General features: G+C 35.3%; 1 protein-coding gene across 1 annotated transcript in view; it reads right to left on the bottom strand.

The window, feature by feature from the left end:
• The window catches only part of FANCM (FA complementation group M), a 66,004-nt gene that overhangs the window by 18,188 nt on the left and 23,661 nt on the right, over positions 1-24,155 (bottom strand). Inside the window, 6 exon segments of the mRNA XM_043556066.1 lie at positions 1,319-3,224; positions 4,765-4,920; positions 5,663-5,820; positions 10,711-10,924; positions 12,389-12,595; positions 23,714-23,898. Of these exon segments, the coding sequence (XP_043412001.1) occupies positions 1,319-3,224; positions 4,765-4,920; positions 5,663-5,820; positions 10,711-10,924; positions 12,389-12,595; positions 23,714-23,898 (2,826 nt within the window).

Here is a 24,155-nt window from a genome sequence, read left to right as displayed (position 1 = left end):
ATGGAATGAGAGTGTATTATGCTAAGCAAAATAAGTCAGTGAAAGACAAGTATCATATGATTTCACTCATGTGAAATTTAAGAAACAAAACAGATGAACATAGGGAAGGGAAGCAAAAATTAGATAAAAACAGAGAGGGAGACAAACCATAGGAGACTCTTAAATACACAGAACAAACTAAAGGTTGCTGGTGGGGTGTTGGGTGGGGGGGGGATGGGTTAAATGGACGATGGGCATTAAGGAGGACACTTGCTGGGATGAGCACCCAGTGTTATATATAAGTGGATGAATCACTAAATTCTACTCCTGAAATCATAATAATGATTTGTATGAAAATAAGGAAAAAAAGAAAGAAGAAAGAAAGAAAGAAAGAAAGAAAGAGAAAGAAAGAAAGAAAGAAAGAAAAAGAGAAAGAAAGAAAGAAAGAAAGAAAGAAAGAAAGAAAGAAAAAGAGAAAGAAGGAAAGAAAGAAAGAAAGAAAGAAAAAAAGAAAGAAAGAAAGAAAGAAAGAAAATAAACATGGAAAATAAAAAAATTTTCAGAGCAAACTCATTTTACCCTACGGCCTGCTACAATAATCTATACATAAGCTAGAATTGAGTTCTATCACAGTACTTAAATACTACTAAGTCATTTTAGTACCAAACATCTATCACTATATTTTCTAGTGTTCTACAAGTGTTTAGAATTAGATCACAGAAAGCCAGAGATTTCTCTGGAACTTCTGTGGTCTTATCTCAGTCCTCCAAATACAGTCTTGTTTCTCAACTTTTTTCAACTATTTTGCTATATGCATCATCTACTTTATACTGTTCCCTCCAAATCTTACACTTCCTTTTCCCTTTGTTTTCATTTTATAACCAAATTCCCTATTATTTTCAACATATTCAAATTGTAAATATTCCTGAAGAGTCAAAATGAAAATCTACATTAAGAAATCTACATTACCAATCTAACCCAGTCCACAATTCTGTCATCTTCTGAACCTCCTAAATATCCACTATCTTATTATTTATTTGGTAGTTATTTCCACAATTTACTATGATCTTTTCAAATGTATATGTCACACAATTGTTTGGGTTTTCCAGCCAAGGGGCAGGGGCCAAAGGGCAGGAATACCTTTCCCATGGCATGCATGCCATAAATATATGCAAATAAAATACATCTTTTATTAGTAAGCATAACTTAAGAAATACATAATACATCAGTGATCTCATTCAATACACCAAATATTGAAAAATTACATTTTGAAAAATTACAGAAGCTTATGTAAATTATTCTAGCAAGATTTATGTGCTTTATTAAGATGGAATCTTACCTTCAGCAAGATGACGGGACTGATGAAGACTGATTCGCTCCCTGCTTTTAGCCTTTTCTACACAAAGTCCTGAATCATCAAAAGTTGAATTCAATATTTCTTTGCAACTTAGTAGATCTACTTTTCCCTTATTAGAATCTGGTGTCCTAGGCATTTCCTTTCTCTTCTTAGAAAATGAGTTCAATGTGTTTGATTCAGAAAGTGGTGTACTAACAACTTTTTCTCCTACTGGCAAAGAAAATTGAGAATAACCAGGAGACATAAATTCTTTATTTTTTGCTGCACTCAGTGTAAATTGTGCAAAATTTGGACTCCACTTATCTTCACTTGATGGGATAGTAATGGTTCTACTCGTAGAACTAGCAACATGATTTCGTGGTATTACTGCTTGATTTGAAGCATAATTTGCATCACTTATCTCCTTAATATCTAAACACCTTTCAGACAGATCTAAAAACTTATTATTTATATCTGATGCATGTTCTATTATTTCATCCTCAGAATCTGGACTACAAAATCCTAAATCAAAAGTAACAGAGAATAAATCCTTAGAGCAGTCAAAAACATATTCATCACTCTTCAGGTTTTCCTCATGCACACCTCTCAAATCTTGATGAGATTTCCAACTATTAGTATCACAGATAATTTGATCTTGGGGTTCAGAATCATTGTCTAACAAAAGTTCATCAGAAATTAAGAACTGAGAGACAGGTGCCATTTCACTTACAGCAGTTTTGTCTGGCACACAAGAAAATCTATATTTATTGTTTGAGGGAGAAAGGCTCACATCATTAAACTCTGTATTAACATCTTTGAATAGTGGTAAACTCTCATCCTGATCAGTGAGCAGTATTGGGAGGCCGTTGCTATCCCTATAATTTTTCTTTTCAACTAAATACTTTGGAGGGCCTATGTTTATTTGAATATGACTGCTGGATACTAAATTTTCATTTATATTATCTTTATGTACTTCAACATAGTCATTGAAGCTTGGGTCATCAGAAATTTTATCATTAGTTGCACTATAAAAGCAACTTTTTTCAAAAGAATGATTAATAGATTTAAGCGAATTCAATTCTAAATCCTGTTGAGAATTTACAGGTGAATATGACATCATACGGGTAGATTTATCGTTTTGTAAATACTCAGTGCAGGGTAGGAGAGGCAAATTATCAAGTTCAGAACCCTTAGCAATTTCATATTCCAAATTTGAGAGTCCAATGAGAGGTGGAGGAGAATGAGACAAAAATCTCTCTACATTAACTAGTACCTCTTCCGTTAATGAATGACAATTATAAAATCTGTCATCTATTCTAGTTATACAAAGTTCTTCCTCAAATGGAAGAAATAAGCCAGATGAAACATATTTCTCATCAACGAAACTGTTATAACCAGAATCTAAAAAATTTCCAACAAATGAACTAGATTTATTTATGAATTGACCTTCCATCAATCCACGTGGCTGATGAACAACATTTTCACTGACAGCACATACAGCAGCAGCAACTTCATCTATATCTGAGGCCCTTTTATCATTTAGTACGTCTACCTGAAAAATATTTTCAACAGTAGCACCGCCATCAGTATCTAAAGAATCCATAACAACATCATTATTTTCTTTTTTAGGCGGATCCTTTTTCAATTTTTTAGAAGATTTTTTCTTTAAAGAAGTAATTTTAATAGGTTTGATTTGAGTTTGTTTAAAAATTTCAGCACATTCTTCATCAGATTCTGCCACTGAGAATGAACTGTCTTGATTTATATTCCTTGAAAATGATGATTTCTTGTTACTAGTAAAGGTGCCATTGGCAAGAGAATTGTATCCATTCTTGGAAGCACGAAATGTTGAACTAACATCTTCCATTTGTAAATAAGATATAATTTCTGATTCATAGCTGCATTTTCCCTAGGAAATCGGAAAATGAAAAAGTCACAAGAAAACAAAAGAGCCAATACTAAACGAGTTTACTTTATGTTATTTTCCAAACAGTATTACATTATTCAAATAATTTTCTTATAACTTAAAAATTATTCTAATAAATCAAACAAAATTATAAATGACACTACTGTATAATTATCATAAATTATCTTTAATCAGTCAATATTTTTGCATCCTCAAAATTTAATACATGGAAGACCCACAATAACTGTTTGCAGAAAGAACAAATTTAATAAACACATAAGATTATAAACACTAAGTTTTTCACTTCTAACATTTAATTGAGCAACTATTCTAATTTCCTTAAAAAATCGATATTTAAGTAATTAATGTATATAAATGCAAACCACATATATGTATGTTAAATTTACTCTCTTGATAAAGGTAAACTAAGAACAGCTTTTAGAACATCTGAAATAGATGTACCAGTACATCTATTAGGCAGTAGGCTGGAATATACTATTTTTAACAAATTTCCCAATCAAGAACTCTTAGAGTGAATTTGCCTTATTTATCTCTAAATCTAAAACAATAGTCCCCCCCCCCCCCCCATTTCTGACCCACACTTCCCTCTTCCCCCTGAGTGGCTACTTTAGTCAGGATTCCTCTACTATTCAGGGACTGAGCAATTAACTAATTTTTTTGTATAATAAGTACACTAAATATTCATTTGAGAATGTTTGTCTCCCTGCTGGTGTCTATGCTTCCCACAGACAGAGTATTTCATTTAGCCAAATGATGTATAACTGGGCCTGGGATAGAGGTGGACATATATAAGTGCAGATTTTATGGGATCCACAAATAATTACTTTCTATATGTATTCATGAAGACTAGCTAATAATACAAATAGCAGCTACAATCTATTGAGTCTGCCAGTTACTATTCTAAGTGCTCTACACATATTAAGTCATTTAATCCTCACAACCCTATGAAGAAAGTATTATCGTTATACCCATTTTACAGATGAAACTGAGGTCCAGAGAGGTTAAGTAATTTATAGATACATGATTAGTAAGATGTAGAGTTAGAATTCTAACCCAGACATTTTGGATTTCATACTTATAGTAGGTTCATCATTCTGATTCTCTCAAGGAAGAAAATCAAGAAACTGCTCAAGTAATCAATAATTCTCTAAACTACTACCAGGATCAAAGAGATATACACCAAATGACCTATGTGATGGAGAATATTTCAATAAATCCCATTCTAACAAGAATCCTAAACTAGCTTTACTAACAGTTTATATAAATCATTAGTATATTAAATTTTTACTTTGGTTTATCTGTATTTTAGATGATATTCTTCTAATTAAGTCTACTAACTCACCTAAGGCAGAAAACTGGTTCCCTATTAAGATCACAAGGAACTTTATAAGAAACCAAAATATTCTAACTATTATTATTTATATTAAACACTTGTTTCTTGTAACTTCAAATTAAGAAGAATAAATATCAAGTATTCTAGTTTCACCGTATCAGTAAGAAAAAAGTTACAACAAAACTCTACCTCTTCATGTCTCATTCCTTCTATCATTTGCATAATGCTTATAAAATGGTGGCAACGATCTGAATGGTCCACTTGATACGTAGGAAAAGGATGATCCTGCCATACTCTCCAATCAGATAGAGAGAGTTGATGAATTCCAATGGCTGGGTCTTGAGTCTTGAATAATGATTTTAAAAATAGTAAAAATGATAAATATACATACTCAGATTTCATAAACTGATTTAAAAAACCGTATAATCAGCCTACTATAAATAATCTGAATTGATTTGGGTATTTTGAGCTAAAAACTCAGGAGAATAAAGAAAAAGAAAATAACAGTTCATGAGTTTGAGCCCTGCATCAGGCTCCAACTGACAGCACATAGCCTGCTTGGAATTCTCTCCCTCTCCTCTCTGCCCCCTGCCTCCCCCTCTCTCTCTGTGCCTCCCCCACTCCCATACTATTTCTCTCTCTCTCTCTCAAAATAACTTAAAAAAAAAAAGTTTTACATAGTTTCAAAAAAGTGTACAAGGATACTCATGACAGCATGATTTTGTTAGTAACATATTAAAAAGAATTCCAAAAACACAACAGGAAAATAAGTAGTGAAGCAAACTATGGTATACTACAGAGTAACATAACAACCATGTAAATTATGCCTATGGAAATGCTCATATAGTAGAAAGTAATTGGAAAAATGCAGACATTATGTAAATACACTACAGTGAAATAAAAATACATACACAATAAAGAATATAAAGAAATTAGTTCTACAAACTTATACTTTAATATTCTTTTTAAACTGTTTACATTCTTAATTTTTTAAGTAAGCTGACATTCTAAACATACACATTCCTCTCCACTCCCAAAGCTATTGCATTATCACTCTAAAGAGCATCTGAAAACATGTTCAACTTACTGGTCTGTCTTCCTCATTTTCTAAAGATAAAAACTGAACTTGAGGCAATGTTATTTCCTTAATTTCATCACTGTCTCTTAACCTATAAAGTTTGTTCCATAATTTAAATTCTTCTGCTGATAGGTACCAATCTTTCTTTGAATTACTTTGCTTCATTCCTACAAGTTGAAAAAATAATCGAAAAGAAGTTTTTAAAAATCTGCTAGGCAAACACAAAATACACAACATCAACTCAAATTCTCTGTTTATATCTATTTATGTTTGCTAAATGACTGATTCTCTTCCTCAAAACCAGTATTCTTCACATAATCATTTGGTTGTCACTTCCTGCTTCTATAGATCTTCTAACTTTCTCTCACCTCTTTGAAAGTACTAGTACAGCCTCCTGTCCAGAAGCTAACCTTCCATAATGACTTTGTTAATATAACAGAGCCAGGAAGCTAGGCTCTCAATCTTGGTTCGTTTTGGGCTCTCTCCATGTTGTTAAGATCTGGCACAAAAAAGTCAAAAAACTTACCAATGAAAACTGGTATGATTCTATCATTGTCATCTGAAAGATTATCTGACGTTTGGTTGGGAGTAGGGGAAGATGTCAAGTCTGAAAAGCATTTTTAGCTTTAAGTCTTAAATGAGGGGGGGACGTGGAGGTAAACAGAAAAGACCTGCTTCAGAAAGTGAAATAATACACTTTTTTATAAAAGTATACCAAATTAGGGCACCTAGGTGGCACAGTCAGTTAAGCGTCCAACTCTTGATCTTGACTCAGGTCATCATCTCAGGGTTCATGAGTTCAAGCTCTGCATGGGGCTCTGCACTGATAGCGCAGAGCCTGCTTGGGATTCTGTCACTCTTTTTGTCTCTGCCCTCCCCTGCCTGTGCATGCGCTTGCTCGCTGTCTCTCTCAAAATAAACTAAAAAAAAATTTTTTTTGAAGGTATACTAAATTAACCCTTTCTGACTTCCATAACCTCTACAAAGGAAAATAATCAGCAAACTGGAAAGGATAAACAGTATCAAGAACAAACTCTGGTCCAATACCAATGAGGACAGAAAACAATCAGAAAGTCTACTGAATTAGGAATCAGACAACTTCTGTCTTAGCTATTCCCAAATACTGTATAACAAGCTTTTGAAGGCACCTGGGTGGTTCAGTTGGTTAAGCGTCCCACTTTGGCTGGGGTCAGGATCACATGGTTCATGGGTTTGAGCCCGTGTTAGGCTCTGTGCTGGCAGCACAGAACTTACTTAGAATTCTATCTCTTTCTCTGCCCCTCCCCAACTCATGCTTTCTCTCTCTCTCAAAATAAACAAATTACAAACTTTAAAAAAAAAAAAAAAAGCTTTTGTTAAATAACAGGTTTAAATTTTCAGGTCCCTTTGAGATCTAACAATTTGAGGCTCTCAGACTCTTAAAATTGGAAGGCATTCCTATCTTTTAGTCACTTTAAATAAGTTCAGATCTCTAAGCCCAGATGAATTATATACTAATATACAGAATATTACATTTATACATACAATCTTAGCAAGATGAATCACTGACACTTGAAAAATCAGGAAGGGGCGCCTGGGTGGTTCAGTCGGTTGAGCGTCCGACTTCGGCTCAGGTCATGATCTCACGATTTGTGAGTTCAAGCCCGCATCTGGCTCTGCTGACAGCTCAGAGCCTGGAACCTGCTTCTGATTCTGTGTCTCCCTCGCTCTCTGCCCCTCCCCCACTCATGCTCTGTCTCAGAAATAAACATTAAAAAAAAATTTTTTTTTTAAAAGAAAAATCAGGGAGAATGGGGAAAAAAAGCATAGAAACATGAACATGAGCTAATATTTTTAAAAATAGGTTCTAAAAAAAAGGTTCTAGAATTTTACAAAAGAAATTTGTCATCCATGTCTAGTTACATTTAGAACCAATTATTAAACATATGGTTTAACATTTACAAAAATACAATTATCACTGAGAATAATTACTGCCAAGTTAATCAAGTTTTGATGCTATTATTAGTTAAATAAATTCAAAAGAATCCAAAATACCATTGACTCCTAAGTAATTCAGGGGTTAGGTTATGCCCCAGCTAAAAACGGGCACTTAACTTTTGGCTCCCCTAAAACTTAACTACTAATAGCCTATTGTTGTTTGGAAGCCTTACTGTTAACATAAATAGTCGATTAACATATATGCTTTCTATGTTTTATGTATTATTTACTATATTCTTATAATAAATGTAGAAAAATATTAAGAAAACCATAAGAGAAAATACATTTACAGTACTGAGCTATATTTACTAAAAAAAACTACAGTTAGACCAGTGTTGTTCATGGATCAACTATACATACTACCTTTTTTCTTTAGCCAAAGGTCTGGCAAAGTATTGTGAATGACAGGTATATTCCTATTAAGTAGATTTGTCTGAGGTTTAATAAGCATATCCAATAACAGCTGATTATTAGCTGTTACTAATAATTAGCAATAACACTGGTTAACAGCTCTGAGTTAATGGAAAGAACATTAATAAAGTGAATCCAAAGCAACGGACTAGGAGGGAAAGGATCTTGAAATTTCATGGTATGAAAATCAGTGGAACTGACAGTTAAATTTGAGAGGTATTGTCTTCAAATATATAAAGAACTGCTACTTAAGTACACAAAGGATCAAAACCATTCCTTGTATCTAGAAGATAACACTAAATCAATGAGAAGAAGGTACAAAGACATTTTTCAACATATGAATGAAACTTCTTCTGTATAGGGCTTCTACATAGGGAAGAATCTTTATAAAGAAATAGAATTTCTAGATTAAAAGATATTCAAGCTGAGACTGAATATGCATTTAACAAGAATACTGAATGCAGATCAAAACCACAAAGAAACATCATCTCCCAGCTGTTAGGATGGCTACTATCAGAAAGTTGAAACATAACAAGTGTTGGTGAGGATATGGAGAAATTTGAATCCCAGTATACTGTTGGTGGCGTCATAGAGTGGCACAGCTGTTAGAGAAAACAGCATGGAAGTTCCTCAAAAAATTAAAAATAGAAATACCATAGGATCCAGCAATTCCACTTCTGGGTACATACTCAAAAGAACTGAAATCAAAGAGATACATGCACCCCATGTACACTGTAGCAGTACTCACTATATGTAAGAGATGTAAGCAATCCAAATGTCCACTGACAGATGAATGAATAGAGAAAATGTGGTATGTACAAACAATGGAATATTATTTAACCTTAAAAAAGAAATCCTAACTGGGGCACCTGGGTGGCTCAGTCAGTTAAGTATCCAACTCTTGATTTCGGCTCAGGTCATAATCTCATGATCATGAGATCAAGCCCCATATTGGGCTCTGAGCTGGGTGTGGAGCTTAAGATTCTCTCCCTCTGCCCCTGTACAACCCTCAAAAAAAAAAAAAAAAATCCTACCATTTGCTACAACATGAATGAACCTATAGGAAATTATGGTAAGGGAAATAAGCCAGTCACCGAAGCACACATACCGCATGAGTAGACTATAGATATAATATTATCTAAAATAACACAATCAGAGAACAGAATGGTGTTGCCAGGGGCTGGGTGGAGGGAAAAATTGGGAGTTCTTGCTCAAAACATCTAAAGTTCCAGTTGTATAAGATGAATTCATTTTATAGATCTGCTATATAACATAGTGCCTATAGCTAATATGATCTTCTTCTTAAAATATTTTTTAAAAATAGCTGCAGAAATAACTCCTATCTTGATAGGTAATTTGACCAGATGATTCCCCAAGGTTCCTTCCAAATGTTAAAATATAACTATATAATTTGATGATTCTTTAAAAGCTCTAAAGATTAAGCAAAATTTAAAACAAAAAATTTTTAGTTTCTCTTCTTCATAGTGTTAACATTTCAAGATATTTTCTTGATATCACCAAAATCTCTGCAGTTCTTAAACTACCAACTCTCATTACTAAATATGCTCCCTGGCACCAAAGTATTTGTTTCTCACTGACTCAGTATCACCAGGAACTTGGTCTAACTTGGCCACTATCTCATATAAGAGTAAATTTAAAAATAAAATAAAAAAAAATCTCTTTTGCAGAAAGGGAAAGAAACCATTTCCCTTCCTTATCTTTTATTTATTTATTTATTTATTTATTTATTTATTTATTTATTTATTTTTTACTTTCTTTTTTTAAATAGGTTCCTTGCCCAATGTGGAGCTTGAACTCACAACCCTAAGATGGAGAGTCAGGTGCTCTACCCACTAAGCCAGTCAGGAGCCCCCATTCCCCTTCCTTTTCTTAAAATAATTCCAGAGATCCCTAATGTTTGTAAACCTTTTAACTCTTTGGTATTTTATGTGAATCTCTGTAAAGTCTGAGCAAGCCTCTAGTTAGCATTTCAACCATAGAGGTTTTCCTAAGGATGTAGGAACTCTCTATGAAATGTAAACATCAAGGAAGATAGTGACTCTCTCTCCTAGTTACCAGGGGAGTTTACCCCTAGGCACCATTCCCTTCACTATCTATTTGCACAGATAAAAGAAGTCTTATTTCTTTGAATAAAGGCACTAAAGCTACCACAAATGGCTACCTTAACTACCAGGTGAATTGAAGATGAACTATGAAAGAATATATAGAAAAAGGTGCTATCCTCTTATGTGAGGATAAGTTACCAATAATCTTGAGAATATGTACATAAACAATTGTAACTACCTGAAGGGATGTATAGGGTAGAATTTCTGTTTTGTATTTCTTAGTGGATTGTCTACGAATGCACACTAAAATCTGATTCAATCTCTATTCAATAATAAAACTGTTTCCTTCCTTTTCTATATTTTGTAAAGATGATTCTCTGAGTTGGTAGGCCATTTTTAATCTTCCCAACACTGAGTTTCTATCACTATTCTGTCACTGTCTCCTTCCCTTTGCCATGTGAATAATCTCTTATCCTCTTCAACACTCATAACATCCTAAAATATACAGTGAGTCTCTCAAAAAGGAAATATATCAACATATGGCCTGTTAACTAACAATAGGGGGAAAAAATGCATGGTTCAAATGCAAAGTTTTTTACTCACCATTCTTATAGGAAAAGATAGAGGACTTCCGCTGCAAGTTCCGAGAAGGCTTCTCTGGTTCATAGACACCACATGTGATGAACATTTTATGTAATTCTGGATTGATTCCATCAGGCACCATTCGTGGACTTCCTTGGTAAAAATGAAGAACTTGCCTGTTACCTGAAATAGCTTTATAAATACTTCTTTTGTTGCACTGACTTTGATTATAAGTCTGCAAAGACAAATGTCAAATTACATTATTTCTATAATAATCATCTAGCCATGACAAGAAGTTTGGATTTATTATAAACGGTAAATTAAACTCTGATCCACTTAAATACTGAGAATATCTATCTTGAATTTGAGGCCGGTTCAATTAACTCTTGAAAATCAGTTCAGGGGCGCCTGGGTGGCTCAGTCGGTTGAGCGTCCGACTTCGGCTCAGGTCATGATTTCACAGTCTGTGAGTTCAAGCCCCGCGTCCGGCTCTGTGCTGACAGCTCAGAGCCTGGAGCCTGCTTTGGATTCTGTGTCTCCCTCTCTCTCTGCCCCTCCCCCACTAAAGCTCACGCGCGCTAGTCTCTCTCTCTCTGTCAAAAATAAATAAACATTAAAAAAATTTTTCAAAAAAATCAGTTCAAAATCTAGTATTATAAAAGCCTACTTTCATAACTATATTGCAAAAAGGAAATCTATTATTTAGGATCTTGCCATTTTTGAATAAGGCGAATATTTATATGTAAGTGTAAATTGCTTTTTTTAAAAATACTATTCCCTTATTCCAGCTTGTTACTTCATCTTTCTACACCTCAACTTTCTTTACTGTACACTGTATATCATTTAAATGAGAAAGTGTATCTGAAGCACTTAGAAGAGTGTCCAGGAGAGCAAGTGCTCATTAAACGTGGGCAAGTATGACTAGTTTACAGATAAGAAAACTAAAAACTGAACACAGAGGTTAAGTGGTTTGCCTGAGGTAACATAATTATAACCTAATCCATTTACTGATAGTACATAGATTTTATAAGCTGCCAGATATTTCATTTATTGAGATCATTTTATAGATCAAAAGAATGTTACATAACATGCTATAATCACATGAAAAGTATCTGGGGAGAAATTCATTTTTCAGGATGAATTTTAAAGGGTCTATTAAACATTTTAAATCACTTTTTTAAAACTACTATAATTAATGAAAAATCTAATATGAAACGACATATTGGGCCAAGGAAATAATCCCATTGAGTTACAAAAGTTACTCAAGATTATGGCAAGATACATTCATACTTTGCTATAATCTTGAGTGATGTAATTCAAGTCTCTTATCACTTTAAAAGAAAAAACTAAACTAAAAATAAAAAACAAGACTTAGAAGCACAGGGAAATAGTAAAACAAAATAATTCAAAAATACTGATTTTTTTTTTTTTGGTGTCTCTAAGTTGGTACTGAAATACAAAAAATGTGTTTCTTCAATATGGATAAAAATTAGAGACTGAATCCAGTTAAGAATTCTCCCAATTACAAGAAAATAAATAGTCAGAATCTACTACAAAGTGGGGGGGGGGGGGGGGGGGGGGAATCAACCACAATTTCCTACAGATTGTTTCCACTTTGAATGTTAACAGATTGATATTTGTCTTAGGCTTTATTTCTCAAATTTCAAGTATCAAATCTCGTTTCTGAAAGTCTACTTACACGTTCTTCTCGTCCTTCAGCAAGGATAACAACAATTCTGCCTTGACGTTTGCGGCCAGTTCTACCCATTCGTTGTATAAGACGAATTGGGCTCTTCTGGGCATCAAAACATATTATAAGATCAACTTCTCCTATATCCAAACCTTCTTCACCAACACAAGTAGAAACCAATGTATTATAACCACCACTACGAAACTGTTTCACAACCTAAAATAAGAATGATTTAAAAATAACCAGATACAAACATAAGAGACTTGTAGGTCAAAACATACTTTTTCCACTCACCCCAAAATGGTGAAATTGGATTATAAATCAGAATCCAGAAGACCATGGAATAAGAAGTGGCAAAATGGCAATATAAACCAAAACAGATTGTGGTAAAATGCAAAGAGCAGTCCTAATGCTTTGGTTACATAATGGTTGTGATGGCAAGTGTTTGCTAATCATTTACACATAAATAAGAAATCCCTGATATTATTTAGCATCACTAAAAGAGCCATAGGCAGGTAAATGGCCCAGAGCAATTACTGCTGCTTAATCATATCCTAGACTTAAATTTATTTTTTGCTGTATCTAAAGTAAAAACTTTTATTACTCCTAAAACTCCTATCTTACCTTTTATACTGCCATTCTAATGAAGGGTAGCAGAATACGCCACCCCAAAATATGACTGTGGGAGTCTAGGACATACTGCCCCAAAATATGTTGCTTTGACATATTGACAATATTGAACTGTAGACACTTGAAAAACAGCAAAAGCAGGGAAAGGCTTCCTCTCCCCTTATCTGTCCAAAAACAGATTCTCCAAAAGGAACTCAACTGTCATAAATCCCCTCCCCTGAGATTTTCATCAACCAGAAAAAACTGACTCATCACAAGGAGAGGCAACTAAAAGTTATTCCTGCACTTAGACAAACTTGATTACAAATTATCACACCTCCCATTTTTCTTCTAAGGGCCCATTCATCTTTCCTAAAAATCAATTAATTTCTACTTAGGAGCCTATGTCCCTCCTCTCCTTTCTCTTTTAAGATGGTATTTAAGGTGCAGCTGGGTGGCTCAGTCAGTTGAGCATCTAACTTCCACTCAGGTCATGATCTCCTGGTTCATGGGTTGGAGCCAGCGTCGGGCTCTGTGCTGACAGCTCAGAGCCCAAAGCCTGCTTTGGATTCTGTGTCTCCCTCTCTCTCTGCCACCCCCTCCCCACTTGCACTTGCACCCTCTCTCTTTCAAAAATAAACGAACATTTAAAAAAAAATTTTTTTTAAGATGGTATTTAAGTCTGAATTCTAAGCCACCTTAGGGAGTTACTGATTTTTCCCTGAGTATCTCCCATGTATAACATAAGATATATATGTTAATAAACTTATATGTTTTTCTCTTGTTAAGCTGCCTTTTATTACTGGGGGCTCAACTAACAGCCAAAAAGGAATAATTATTTTTCCTCTTCTATACCAAGATTTCTATCACTTTAATAAAACTGCAGTAGCCTAAGAATTAATAAAAAGTCAACGAAACATTTTGAAAAACTTCCTTAAGCCTTAAAAACTTATTCTGAACTGCTCTGAGCCTCAGTTTCTCCACATAACACCAAAGTTGCAGTTTTGTATGTGGCAGACAGAGGTAGTAATAAGATAATATTCAACAGATAGATAAAGAATAGAAACAAAAGTAGAATGATAGTATTCCAGAGAAATCAGTCATGCACTTGAGTAAAGCCTCTATAAATGCCTATTAAAATATCAGAATACCCAACACAGGGCTCCATTCCACAATCCTGTGATCATGACCTGAGCCGAAATCAAGACTCAGGACTTCAACCAACTGAGCACCTATCCTTAAACTAGCTCTATTCTTGACAACAACAACCTCAAAAGCAGGATTATAAATTTAAACTTATCATGTTAAATCCTCTTGTAAACTTTTCCAGTAGCTTAGTAAGAGAGTTTTCTTTGAATATGAGAAACCTCAGAGTACAGGGATAACCAGTGATCATGATTAAAAGTTAAGATTAATCATTTCTCTTTGGAATCTGGAATCACATTAAGCCAAGGAAAGACTGACCTAATATTACCTGTATATAACTTAAAACACATGTCCTCTTTGCTCCCCCCCCACCAAAAAATGGGTCACAGTCTTAGAAATGTAAAAGAAAAATAATTCTTTAATATAAATAGTTAACAGATGAATAAAGGATAGTTGACATACTTTTTAGGTAACATGTATAAATGAAACTATTATTTATTTGCCTAACACTGACTAATTTGCCGGGACTTTGAAAAATAAATATGAACCAGAGGTTCATAGAATCAATCATAGAAAGGGATACATGATTAATTAAACAAATTCTACCAGGATTTGTAATCCACTGATCCTATCATTTTTTCATTGCTTACACTTTACCCTCACTCCACTCTCATATCATAGTCCTCTGACTAAACTCCACCACTGAATATATCCCACTTTCCAACCAAATCTAAGCCTGTACCCACATAGGTGAATGGAAGAAAATACCAACCATTCTTATTGGTTTCACTTTAAACTCATAATCCCTCACTTGAGAGGGCCTTTAGTGCTATCTGAAAATCATTTCATATTCCCTAATCCATTCACTTTCCCCATTGTTCTAGAAAACTATATCCTCTTCTCTCCTCTTTGATCAAACTTCCATCCAACATTTCCTCCCATCCTCATTCTTGGCTGATGACAGGACAAAAATTGAGCAATCAAAAAAGACCTCCCACAGGATATCACTGTCACATCTACTTACTCACCTGTATCTGTGCCTGAATAGTCCACCTTCCCTCCTGCTGTTTTGGATAAACTGCGTTTTTAACTGAGATCAGCTCCTATAGTTTTGTATACTAGATCCCATCGGTTTCCTCATCTACTCAAAGATCATACTAGCAATACTCTTGTCTCTGCTCTATTAACAATTTTTCTTTCTCGGTTGATCATTCCTATCAGTATACAAGCATATTGTTAGATCTCCTAATTTCAAAGAAACAATACTTCCATCTCTGCTCTCCTTTACAGCAAAAATTCTTGAAAGACTTGTATACTTGCTATCTCTAGGTCTCCTCTTCCTGTTCTCTCTTGAAAATACCTCAATCAGTCTTGTCCCCACAATTCCAATGAAACTGTCCTTTTCAAGGTCACCTGCCTTCTGATCTCTTAATCCAAAGGTCAATTCCCATTTTTCATCTCATGACCTACTAGCAGTAGGTCTGCGACTAGAAGCACTTAAACAGTTCCTCCTGCTCGTTTGGCCCACAGATATCACACTCTCCTGGTTTTTCTACTATTACTAGTTACTTACTCTTATTCCCAAGGAAATCATAATCACTGCTTATACTAATAACAATGAAACCCTTGGCTTGGTCTTTGGACATCTTGTCTATCTCTATTCCATCACTTGGTAATTTCATCCAGTCTCACGTATATGATGATGATGATTCCCAAACATATATTTCCACAAACGTGTGAACTCATGAACTTAAGATTCATATATTCAACTGTTTATTCAACATCTCTATTTGACATTTAAAACAATGCAACTCAAAGTGTAGTTCGTGAACTGTTTATTACTGTTGACGTTCAGGTGTTTAGATATTTGACAGAGTAATACTATGTTTGTTGGCTTTAATAATAAAAAATCTGGGGCGCCTGGGTGGCGCAGTCGGTTAAGCGGCCGACTTCAGCCAGGTCACGATCTCACGGTCCGTGAGTTCGAGCCCCGCGTCAGGCTCTGGGCTGATGGCTCAGAGCCTGGAGCCTGTTTCCGATTCTGTGTCTCCCTCTCTCTCTGCCCTTCCCCCGTTCATGCTCTGTCTCTCTCTGTCCCAAAAATAAATAAACGTTGAAAAAAAAATTAAAAAAAATAATAATAATAATAAAAAATCTGGCCATGAATATTGTTTTCATTAATTTTATTTTAGTAATTCATTTTTATTCAACAGTATCTGTGACATACTAAGAGGAAATAAACTAGTCCTCCATCAACTAGTCCTCCATCAACTTTGATATTCCAAAAACCACTAATCTCATAGGTATGCCAAAGTTAACTCATCCAGAACCAAGTTACTGATATTTCTCTCCAAAACTTGCTCTTCCTACAGTCTTATCCATCTTCGTTAATAGCAGCTCTTTTCAGTTGCTCAAGCCAAATTCCTGGAATCATCATTGGAGTCACCCTTCACCCTCCTCAATCTCACACCCCACTTTAATTTGTCAATAAATCCCATCAGCTTGACCTTAAAATATATCCAGAATCCAACCAGTTCTCACAACCTTCCATGCTACCACTATAGTCTAAGCTACCATCATCTTTAGCTTGGTATTATAATAAGTCTTCCAATTGGGTTTCCTGTTTCTACCCTTAGTACCCTATACTTTATTCTGAAGATAGCAACCAGTGTGATTCTTTTAAAATATAAACCAGGCTGTAACCCTCGCCTATTTCAAACTCTCTAAAAGGGCTTCTTCTTTTCCCATCTCCCTCACAGTAAAAGCCAAAGTTACTGAAATGGATACACTCCACTTACACCACTGCACAGAGCATCTAAATTGACAATAAATAAGCAAACAGTGGCTTTGAATGACACACTGGACCAGATGGACTTAACAAATATATTCAGAACATTCCACCCTGTATCAGAATACCCATTCTTTTCAAGTGCACATGGATATTCTCCAGAATAGATCACATATTAGATCACAAAACAGGCCCCAAGAAATTCACAAAGATTGAGAGCATACCATGTATCTTATCTGACCACAATGCTATGAAACTAAAAGTCAACCACATGAAAAATTTAGAAAGACCACAAATACATAGAGGTTAAAGAACATCCTACTAAAAACATGAATGGGTCAACCAAGAAATCAAAGAAATAAAAACAAAATACAGTGAAACAAATGAAAATTAAACAGTCGAAAATCTTTAGGATGCAGCAAAAGTGGGCATAAGAGGGAAGTATACAGCAATACAGGCCAACTTCAGGAAGCAAGAAAAATCTCAAACAACCTAACCTTACACCTAAAGTGACTAGAAAAAGAAAAAAAAAAAAAAAAAAAAAAGGAAGCCTAAAGTCAGGAGAAGGAAGGAAACAATAAATACTAGAGCAGAAATAAATGATACGGAAACTAAAAAAAGAAACAAAAACAAAACAATAGAATGGGTCAATGAAACCAGGAACTGGTTCTTTGGGGAAAAAAAAAAAATCAATAAAGTTGATAAAACTCTAGCCAGATTTATCAAAAAGAAGAGGGCCCAAATTTTAAAAAATCACAAATCATAGAGGAGAAATAAGAACACCACAAAAGTACAATTATAAGACAACCTGGAAGAAATGGATAAATTCCTAGGAACATATTAACCACCAAATGGAAAGAGGAAGAAATAGAAAACTTGAACAGACTGATATCCAGCAAAGAAACTGAATCAGTATTCAAAAATCTCCCAAGACACAAAACTCCAGGGCCAGATGGCTTCACAGGCAAATTCTACCAAACATTTAAAGAAGAGTTAATACCGGGGCGCCTGGGTGGCTCAGGTGGTTAATCTTCCAACTTCGGCTCAGGTCATGATCTCATAGTTCACGAGTTCAAGTCCCGCATCAGGCTCTCTGCTGACAGCTAAGAGCCAGGAGCCTGCTTCAGATTCTGTGTCTCCCTCTCCTTCTGCCTCTCCCTCCCTCCCTCTCTCTCTCTCAAAAATAAATAAAACATTAAAAAAATTTTTTTAAAAAAGGAGAGTTAAAACCTATTCTTCTCAAACTATTCCCAAAAAAAAAAAAAAAAAAACAGAAAAGGAAGGAAAACTTCCTAATTCATGCTATGAGGCCAGCATTATCCTGACACCAAAAGCAGAAAAAGACACCACTAAAAAAGAGAACTACAGGTCAATATCCCTGATGAACATGAATGCAAAAATTCTCAACAAAATACCAGCAAACCAAATAAAAAAATACATTAAAAGAATCCAAGTGGGATTTATTCCTGGGCTCCAAGGGTGGTTCAACATTTGCAAATCAATCGATGTAATACACCACAGTAATAAAAGAAAGGATAAGAACCATATGATCTTTTCAATAGATGCAGAGAAGACATTTGAAAAAGTACAACATCCATTCATGATAAAAACCCTCAACAAGGTAAGTTTACAGGGAATATACCACAACATAATAAAGGCCATAGATGCAAAACCCACAGCTAGTATCATCCTCAATGGGGAAAAAGTAAGAGCTTTTCTCTATGTTCAGAAACAAGAGAAGGCTATCTATTCTCACCTGTGTTATTTAACATAGTACTGGAAGTCTAGCTATACCAATCAGACAACACAAAGAAATAAAAGGCATGCAAATCAGCAAGGAAGAAGTCAAACATTCACTATTTGCAAATAACATGATACTGTATGTAGAAAACCCAAAGACTCCACCAAAAACTTCTACAACTGATAAATTCAGTAAAGTTGCAGCATACAAAAATCAATGTACAGGGGCCCCTGGGTGGCTCAGTAGGTTGAGCGTCCAACTTTGGCTCAGGTCATGATCTCGTGGTCCATGGGTTCGAGCCCCGCATCGGGCTCTGTGCTGACAGCTCAGAGCCTGGAGCCTGTTTCAGATTCTGTGTCTCCCTCTTTCTCTGACCCTCCCCTGTTCATGCTCTCTGTCTCAAAATAAATAAATGTTAAAAAAAAAAATTTTTTTTAAATAAAAAAAAATCAATGTACAGAAATCTGATGCATTTCTATACACCAATAATGAAGTAGCCCAAAGAGAAATTATGGAATCGATCCCATTTACAACTGCAGCAAAAACCATAAGATACATAGGGATAAACCAAAACAAAGAGGTAAAAGACCTGTACTCTGAAAATTATAAAACACTGATGAAAGAAACTGAAGATACAAAGAAATGGAAAAACATTCCATGCTCATGGATTGGAAGAACAAATATTGTTAAACTGTCTATACTACCCAAAGCAATTTACACATTTAATCAATCTCTTTCAAAATACCACCAGCATTTTTCACAGAGCTAGAACAAACGATCCCAATATTTGTATGGAACTCCAAAAGACCCCAAATAGCCAAAGCAACCTTAAAAAAGAAACGTAAAGCTGGAGGCATCACAATTCTGGACTTCAAGTTATATTACAAAGCTACAGTGATCAAAATAATATGGTAGTGGCACAAAAATAGACACATAGATCAACAGAACAGAATAGAAAATCTGAAAATGGATCCACAACTGTATGGTCAATTAATCTTCCACAAAGCAAGAAAGAATATCCAATGGGAAAAGACAGTCTCTTCAAATTAATGGTGCTGGGAAAACTTGACAGCAACGTACAGAAGAATGAAACTGGACCACTTTTTTTACACCATACAAAAAAATAAATTCAAAATGGATTGAAGACCTAAATGTGAGACTTGAAACCATCAAAATTCTAGAGTAGAATAAAGGTAGTAACCTCTTGACATCAGCTGTAGCAACTTAGCCTGAGGGAAGGGAAACAAAAGCAAAGATAAACTACTGGGACTACATCAAAATAAAAAACTTGTGCACAATGAGGGAAACAATCAATAAAACTAAAAGGCAACCTATGGAATGGAAGAAGACATTTGCAAATGACATAGCCGACAAAAGGTTAGTATCCAAAATATCTAAAGAATTTATAAAACTCAACACCCGGGGTGGCCTGGGTGGCTCAGTCGGTTAAGCATCCAACTTCAGCTCAGGTCATGATCTCACGGTTCGTGGGTTCGAGCCCCACATGGGACTCTGTGCTGACAGCTCAGAGCCTGGAGCCTGCTTTGGATTCTGTGTCTCCCTCTCTCTCTGCCCCTCACCTTCTCACACTCTGTCTCTCTCTCTCTGTTTCACTCTCTCTCAAAAATTAATAAACATTAAAAAATAGTTTTAAAAAAAACTCAACACCCAAAAAAGAAAGAATCCAATTTAAAAATGGACATAAATTGACATTCTTCCAAAGAAGACATCCAGATGGCTAACAGATACATGAAAAGATGCTCAACATCACTATCAAGGAAATACAAATCAAAACTATGAGAGATCACCTCACACTAGTCAGAATGGCTGAACTGAACAACACAAGAGACAGCAGGTGTTGACAAGGATGTGGAGACAGGGGAACCCTCTTACGCTGGTGGTGGGAATGCAAACTGGTGCAGCCACTCTGGAAAACTGTATGGAGGTTCCTCAAAAAGTTAAAAATAGAACTACCATATGATCGAGCAATTGCACCGCTAGGTATTTACTCAAAGAAGACAAATATACTAATTCCAAGGGATACATGATCCCTATGTTTATTGCAGCATTATTTAAAGTAGTCAAATTATGGAAACAGCCCAAGTATCTATCGACTAATGAATGGATAAGAAGATATAGTATGTGTGTGTGTGTGTGTGTGTGTGTGTGTGTGTGTGTATATATATAGTATATATATAGTGGAATATTACTCAGCCATAAAAGAGAATGAAATCTTGCCATTTGCAGTGACATGGATGGAGCTAGACAGTATTATGCTAAGTGAAATAAGTCAGTCAAAGAAAGACAAATCACATATGATTTCACTCATATGGAATTTAAGAAACAAAACAAATGAGCAAAGGAAAAGAAAGAAGAGAGAGGGAGACAAACCTGGAAACAGAACAAACTGACGGTTATCAGAGGGGAGGTAGGTAGGAAAATGGCTAAAATAAGTGATGGGGATTAAGGAGTACACTTGTGTGATGAGCTCCATTTGTTGTACAGTGTGGCTCACTGTATCATATATCTGAAACTAATATTATACTGTATGTTAATTAACTGAAATTCAAATAAAAACTTAAAACAAAATTGGGGTGCCTGGGTGGCTCAGTTGGTTAAGCATCCGACTTCAGTTCAGGTCATGATCTCACGGTTCACGAGTTTGGGCACCACATCAGGCTCTGTGCTGACAGCTTGGAACCTGGAGCCTGCTTCGGGTTCTATGTCTCCCTCTCTCTGTGCCCCACCCCCTCTCACTCTTTGTCTCTCTCTCTCTCTCTCAAAAATAAATAAAAACATTAAAAAAAATTTTTTTTAACTTAAAAAAAATGGAAATGACCTAAAAAGTCCTAAAGGATCTGGTCTCCTACTTCCTCTCTCACTTCATCTCCTGTTTTTAAAGAAATGAAAAAACTTACTTACAACTATTTGCACAAAAGCTTATTTTAGAATAAAACTGCAGGAGGGGCGCCTGGGTGGTGCAGTCGGTTAAGCGTCCGACTTCAGCCAGGTCACGATCTCGCGGTCCGTGAGTTCGAGCCCCGCGTCGGGCTCTGCGCTGATGGCTCAGAGCCTGGAGCCTGTTTCCGATTCTGTGTCTCCCTCTCTCTCTGCCCCTCCCCCATTCATGCTCTCTCTCTGTCCCAAAAATAAATAAATGTTGAAAAAAAAAAAAAAACTGCAGGAAAGCAATTATTGCAGGAATAAGAAAAAGGGTTGCTACTCTAGCCTATATAAAAATATTACTGACATAAGTGAGGAAAGGACAAAGCTAATATAAAATCAATAAGGTTTCTTATGGTAACTGACAAACTCAGGAAATAATGATTTTAGGTAATAATAAAACTGGCCAGAGATTAGGTTGGGTACTATTAGTATTTCAAAATGCTTAACTCCTTAGACAAAAATCTACTTCATTTTTCATTCATATATAAATGTAAGAGTAGTAATAATAACCTGCTAGATATCTGAACCTTTTAAAATACATATAATCAGACTTGAGAAAGGTAAAGTTATTCTGTTTCAGACTCAGGGAAACCTCTTAGACTGTCCCCACAGATCCAGTCAGCTTAAACAAACTCTGCTGAGTGCAGTAAGGACTAGTATAAAAGGTATTTAAAGAATAGTATTTCTCTTGTAACTAATGTTTACAAAGTGAAGAAAAGATGTCAAAATTAATTAGACATTAAAGACACACCTAATTGTCAATGACTACTCAAATGAAGACCTATAGTTAATCTACAGAAACCTGTATACAATTTATAAAAATCAATAGTCTAAAACATCCCAAAAACACATACATAGCACTTAGAAAACTTATGACCTCTTATTCAGAGCATAAATGGTTTCATCTGACTGTATTTTTAAATTAAGATTTTTAAATAATAGGGTACCTGACTGGCTCAGACTGTTGAGCATGTGACATTTGATCTGGGGGTTGTGAGTTTGAGCCCCATATTGGGTGTAGAAATCACTTAAGAAATTAATAAAAATTGGAGCTCCCAGGTGGCTCAGTCAGTTAAGCGGCCGACTTCAGCTCAGGTCATAATCTCACAGTCTATGAGTTCAATTCCCGTGTCAGGCTGTGTGCTGACAGCTCAGAGTCTGAAGCCTGCTTCCGATTCTGTGTCTTCCTCTCTCTCTGCCCCTTCTCTGCTTGCTCTCTCTCTCTCTCTCTCTCTCTCTCAAAAATAATAAACATTAAAAAAAATTTATTAATAAAAAAATTAAAATTTTAATTTTAAAAAAAATGCATCTTTGGGGTGCCTGGCTGGCTCAGTCAGTGCAACTTGTGACTCCTGATCTCAGGATTGTGAGTTTAAGCCCCACACTTGGGTGTAGGAACTTCTTAAAAATAAAATCTAAGGGGAAAAAAAAGATTTTTAAATAACAGAAAAAGAAATAAGCTCATTATTTGTTCAGAATATGTAACTAAAGTGACTTAAAATAAATAGTAAACATTTACTGAAGGCTCTACAGTATGATTTCATTTAATGCTTGCGACAACTCTATCAACTATGTTTACAGGTAAGGAAAACTGCGGCACAAGAAGTAGAGGAACTAAGTGGTAGGGCCAGGATTCCAACCTCGGTAATACGATTTCAGAGCCTTTCTGCTTAACCACTACACATTACCTTACCTGAATAAAGTCTCAAAATCACAAAAAACACTTTTCTGATCTTTCAAAATATGCCTCTGTTTATTTACATGTTTACTATAAAATTATCTTTAAGAAGTAGCTGATTGAGGGGTGCCTGGGTGGCTCAGTCGGTTGAGTGTCCAACTCTTGATTTCGGCTCAGGTCATGATCTCACAGTTCATGGGATCGAGCTCTGTGCTGGCTTCTGCACTGACAGCGTGGAGCCTGCTTGGGATTCTCTCTCCCCCTCTCTCTCTTTCTCTCTGCCTCTCCCCAATTCACGTGCACTCCCTCTCTCTCTCTTAAATAAACTTAAAAACAAAGTAGCTGACCAACAAATTAAAACAAAAGAGGCATAAATACAAGCTAATCAATATCATTTTAATATTCATCACCTCCAAAAGTAATTACCTCCAGTTGTTCCTTCTGGGTAAACCCTTTCATGCTTTTCCCTGAGGCGTGGCCAACGAAAGTCATCACTCTAATAACTGGCTGATGCTTTAAAAGCATTTCCGCAATTTCTTGCACACTATCTCGAAATGAAGAGAAGATCATAACTCTGGTCTCACCACATTTCTTTTCAGAGGCATTTTGAGCTACATAACAAAAAAACACTCTCATTACAATTTTTTTTAAAAGCAATATACAAAAAGTATTTCAAAATACAACCCTGAAACTATATACTAATGAATGATAATTCTTTCAAAAAAGTAATTTAAAATGTCTTAAACCTTTGCTGGTTTCTTCCTACCTTCTCTAGTAATTTTAATGTTCTTGGGTCCCTACCTCTCATTGGCTATCATAATAATCCTAAACAAATCATTGGCTGTCATAATAATCCTAAACAAATCAA

The sequence above is a fragment of the Prionailurus bengalensis genome, chromosome B3 (assembly GCF_016509475.1).
Source record: "Prionailurus bengalensis isolate Pbe53 chromosome B3, Fcat_Pben_1.1_paternal_pri, whole genome shotgun sequence".
NCBI classification, from domain to species: Eukaryota; Metazoa; Chordata; class Mammalia; order Carnivora; family Felidae; genus Prionailurus; species Prionailurus bengalensis.
The sequence above is the reverse complement of the archived record's forward strand: the minus strand, read 5'-3'. Positions and strand labels throughout refer to the sequence as shown.